This window comes from Pterocles gutturalis, unplaced genomic scaffold (genome assembly GCF_000699245.1).
Source record: "Pterocles gutturalis isolate BGI_N339 unplaced genomic scaffold, ASM69924v1 scaffold14397, whole genome shotgun sequence".
NCBI classification, from domain to species: domain Eukaryota; kingdom Metazoa; phylum Chordata; class Aves; order Pterocliformes; family Pteroclidae; genus Pterocles; species Pterocles gutturalis.
Window position 1 is genome coordinate 14332 of NW_010108230.1, and position 4303 is coordinate 18634.

At 57.5% G+C, this 4303-nt stretch overlaps 2 protein-coding genes across 2 annotated transcripts in view; one reads left to right on the forward strand and one right to left on the reverse strand.

The window, feature by feature from the left end:
- The window catches only part of NOXA1 (NADPH oxidase activator 1), a gene marked incomplete at its 5' end in the record, with an annotated part of 13323 nt that extends 13002 nt beyond the window's left edge, over positions 1-321 (forward strand). The window contains one exon of the mRNA XM_010072557.1: positions 194-321. Coding sequence (XP_010070859.1) covers positions 194-321 — 128 coding nt within the window. The remainder of the gene's footprint in view (positions 1-193) is intronic.
- Positions 322-1770: 1449 nt separating this feature from the next.
- The window catches only part of ENTPD8 (ectonucleoside triphosphate diphosphohydrolase 8), a gene marked incomplete at its 5' end in the record, with an annotated part of 3579 nt that continues 1046 nt past the window's right edge, over positions 1771-4303 (reverse strand). The window contains 4 exons of the mRNA XM_010072558.1: positions 1771-2032; positions 2977-3111; positions 3267-3377; positions 3780-4043. Coding sequence (XP_010070860.1) covers positions 1841-2032; positions 2977-3111; positions 3267-3377; positions 3780-4043 — 702 coding nt within the window. The remainder of the gene's footprint in view (positions 2033-2976; positions 3112-3266; positions 3378-3779; positions 4044-4303) is intronic.

The following is a 4303-nucleotide window of genomic DNA, read 5'->3' on the forward strand; positions in this document are numbered from 1 at the left end:
TCTCTCTGAAGGTAGCTCTCCAGTCCTGTCTGCAGGCTGTACTGGGGCAGGCTTTTGGAGCCTGCTGCAGGGAGGGACTGGGGAATAGATGGCCTCTCCAGGGCTGTCTCAGGCTCGTACAGGTGTGCACTGGGTTTTGCCCAGAGTTAAATTCCCGCCATGAAAACTCTCGCTAACCTCACTCGTGGTCCAGGGCTCATCGTGCTGCTTTCTGTTTTCCCAGTGAACGAGGACTGGCTGGAAGGACGCTGCAATGGCAAGACTGGCATCTTCCCCAGATGCTTTGCCACCCAGACCAGTTGTGATGCTACCTTCCTATAGCGAACAGGAGCCTTTTCCTGCCTGACTGCACTGTCTCCCAGGGGTGGGAGACACTGCTCCCAGCTCGTTCGGGCCCCAGCCAGCCCAGCCAGGAGCTCAGCTGAGCCTGGGCAGGAGATGTCCCCCACCTGCAGATCCCATGGGCTCAGTTCCAGCAGTCTGACAGCATTTTCTACAGCCTGTTCCCAGACATGGCATTTTTACCTCTGTGATTACGCTGCCAAAGACGTACCCATGCAGGGCAGAGAGAAGGGAGAGGGATCTGGTGTTTGGCTGTGAGGAACGTCCATGTGGCAGCTCAGAGCTTAGACGCTCAGACTGCTGGGTGGGAAGAGGTTCCCCTGGATGGAGGTCCTCACCCCTCTGCCTTGTTGCTCAAGTTCGGGCCGGGAAGGCTGAGCCAAGGATAGCCGCCTGCGATGGGGAGGCAGAGCCCAGCTCCCCACACATCCTTATCTCCACCAGACAGAGATGCTGCTCTTTCGGAAGGCTCTTGTAACCAGTTTGCAGTGGGGTGTATGGGATAACAGCTCGGGTTAGGACCAGCGTGTATCATCTTCCGCAGCAAACACCCCATGGATCTGCCAGAGCCAAAGGGCTCGGAGCACTCCTCAGCCCAGATGCCTTTGGATCTTTTCTTAAAGCTCCTAAATCCTGCCTGGATGTTCCTGCTGCACGCTGTGTGGGCAGGGGTGTTGCAGCAGGGAGCAGGAATTGTGGAAGCCCCCCTGCCTGGACCAGCCCTGGGCTTTGGCAGAGCCTCGGGGGGCTGGGGAGCGGCTGGCTGCGCAGCGCGGGGTTGTGCTGGGGGTGGGAAGGACTGGAATGACTGTCCGGTTCCTGCAGCCGGGCTGGGCTGGGCTCTGCTGATCTCAATGAAACACTCAAGTGCCTGGAGCTGGAACCTGCTGCAGATTTGGTGTCTGACAAGGCTGGGCTATGTAACTGGAATATAAAATAAACCCTGAGTCAGAGCTGGCAGCTCTTAAATCACCTTCCACTTGTGTTTTTCTGCTGAGATATGCCAGTAAATATTTTTAAAGACAGCTGGCAGTGTCTTTGGGAAGATACTCTGTCACATACTACAGAAATCCCGCATCTCTTGCACAGGGCCAGATCCAGCTAAGGTCACCCCTCTCCTCAGAGCTGAGGTGGCCACCGCTGCTCACCATGATGGGATTGCTGCCCAGCAGGAGGGGGAGTGCCAAGGAAGCTCTGCTGGGCTGGTTAGTGCCTTTCGTATTTGAAAAACAAAAAGGATTTTATTTCTGGTTTGAATTTATCTGGCTTCATCTAGCCACCAAGTCTCAGTCAGCTTTTGTCAGCCAGATTAAAGGAGTCTTTTCCTCTTGGAGGTACTTTGGGAGCTCAAGACACTTTTGTCAGCTTCAAAATCTTTACAGAGATGACCCAATTAGACGGGTCTAATGCCCTCATTCTTCTCCCCGCTCCACCTTCTTTTGCACCACTTCCCTGCCTGCTCTAGTGGCCAGGATGCCTCTGGTCAGGAGGCTGGGAGCTACTTGGTTTTCCAGAAACACTGGAGGAAAATGGCCACCAGGCCTGCCACTGCGGCTAGCACAATGAAGGAGACGGCACCTGCCCACAGACTGGGCTGGTGGCCCTTGACGTGCTCCAGAGCCTCCGTGGGGATCATGTTGGTGAGGTTCAGCATGAAGCCCAGCGTCCAGCCGATGTCCATGTTCGCTGCCTGAGGCGAGAGAGCAGAGGTGGTCATCCTCAAGTGCCTCTCCCCAGCACTGGTAGCTTTGGCACAAGGGACTGACGGGCACCTCTGCCATGAGCTGCCCCAGCTGTGCTTTCACACCTGGAGCTGGCTGTGGGGAACCTGATCCTACCAGCACCAGCAACATGGAGCTCTCCTGGCCCCCTTCCCGAGGGCTGAAGGGCAGCTGAGCATGGATGGCTGCTCCGGTCTAGATGTGCCTCTGTGACCTGCGGCTGGTGTGGGAGCTGAGCTTTTCTCCTCCCCAGTGATCCTTCAAATTTGGTCATATTCTGGTTCAAAAGGGTCATGGGGCCGCCAAAAGGGTCATGGGGCCGCCATCATCTCTCTGATCATCATAGACTGGTTTGGGTTGGGAGGGACCTTAAAGCCCATCCAGTGCCACCCCCTGCCATGGGCAGGGACACCTCCCACCAGCCCAGGTTGCCCAAAGCCTCATCCAGCCTGGCCTTGAACCCCTCCAGGGATGGGGCATCCACAGCTTCTCTGGGCACCCTGGGCCACTGCCTCACCCCCCGCACAGGAAAACATTTCTTCCTCACATCTCATCTCCATCTCCCCTCTTGCACCTTAAACCTGTTCCCCCTCATCCTGTCGCTACCCTCCCCTGGTGCTCAAGTCAATTCTGCCCAACATCAGAGACCAAAGTGGCCAAATCCTGCTCTGCACTGCCCTGACCCTCTTTAAATTAGCTTATGTTCAGATTAAGTGAGAAACAAGCTGGTGTCAGGGGTTTTGGGGCAGGCAGGAGTGAAGCTGTGCTGCGATCGCTGGGTCGCAGGTGTAAGATGGGGACACATTTTTGGCACAGCAGACTCCAGGATGCTGCTCCTGAATGTGTCCTCAGGCCAAGGCAAGGATGTGGCCACCGCTGCCTGCCCGCTGCCCCCGCCCCGCAGCACCTTTACCTGCTGGCTGAAGCGGATGCTGCTCCATGTGTGTGCATCGAACTTGTAGCCATCGAGCAGCAGCGTCAAGATGTAAATTGCCACGGAGCAGTAGGTGTGTAGGTACCCCTTCTCCTGCGGGAAGGTCTCTACCAGCTGTGGGGCCAGCGGGGGACACAGTGCAATGGGGAATGAAAGAGATGCTCAGGAACCCTCCCTCGCCCGGGGAACAGCAGAACGTGGGCTTCCTGGACAAAGGTTTGGGACAGGACACACATGGGGCTTCTTCCTGCCCTTCACAAGGCTCTCACCTCTGCCCAGTTCTTCTTGCAGAAGGTCTGGACTGTGGAGTTGACATCGCTTAGAGACTGCTGGCTGGTCAGGTTCAGGAAGCGGAAGGTGTAGTAGAACCCGGCAAAGGCCTTGGGGGGTAAGGGGAGATGGTAAAAACTAAATCACCTTCCTCATCCCAAAAAACAACCCAGGGGCCCCTCTTGCCTGGGACAGAGTCCCATGTAATTCCCAGGGTTCTGCACCCACTTGGTGGTCCTCCAGAAAGTCTTGGAGCTGGTGGACACACCTGGGGCTGCTGCTTGCACTCTGAGCTAGCTCAGACTTGCTTCGTGGGGCAAGATCCTCCTGTTTCCCTCAGGGAGGGCTGGGACATGGCAGGAGGCAGAAGCTACCTCCCAGCATAAAAGAAATCTGCAGATGGGACCAGCTCTGGGGTCCCCTCTCTCCCCACCCATTCCCACAACCAGTGGCAGAGGACCCTCCCACCCTCTGTCCTCCCCCATCACAGCCGTGAGACGGAGGCTCCTTACGAAGAACTGTCCCCGCACAGGGGGCTGATAAACCCTGTTGAACCCGCACGTCCTGTTGGCCCCACAGCTGAAGTCGAAGAGTTTTTGGATGGCGGTGCTGCACTCAGCTGGGTCCCCTGTCCCTGTCACCGTGAGGACCTGTGCAGGGCTGGGTGTGCTCGGTGCATGGACACAGGGACTGTCGTAGAGGTCTGCCGTGGTGACGTTCTCCTGGTATCCCTTGGGGTAGCAGGGGTGTGATATCTGCTGGGGCGTCGGGCTGCCCTGCAGGGAGGGGGAGCTGTTAGGGGGCTTGGCCTGGGATGCCACTGAGACCCCACCCCACAGCCCAGCCTGTGCTTAGACATTCCCACAAAGCAGGATGTAGACCCCAGGAGGATCTGTGGAGAAGCAGGATCCATCCATTGCATGACCAACCTGCCATGGCTTTTGCCGGTCCTGCTGTCAGCCCCCCACCAAGCCGTGCTGCGGTGGCAATGTCACGGCAGCCTGTGCCCCCCCGGGGGGACGGCAGCCTGGTCTTG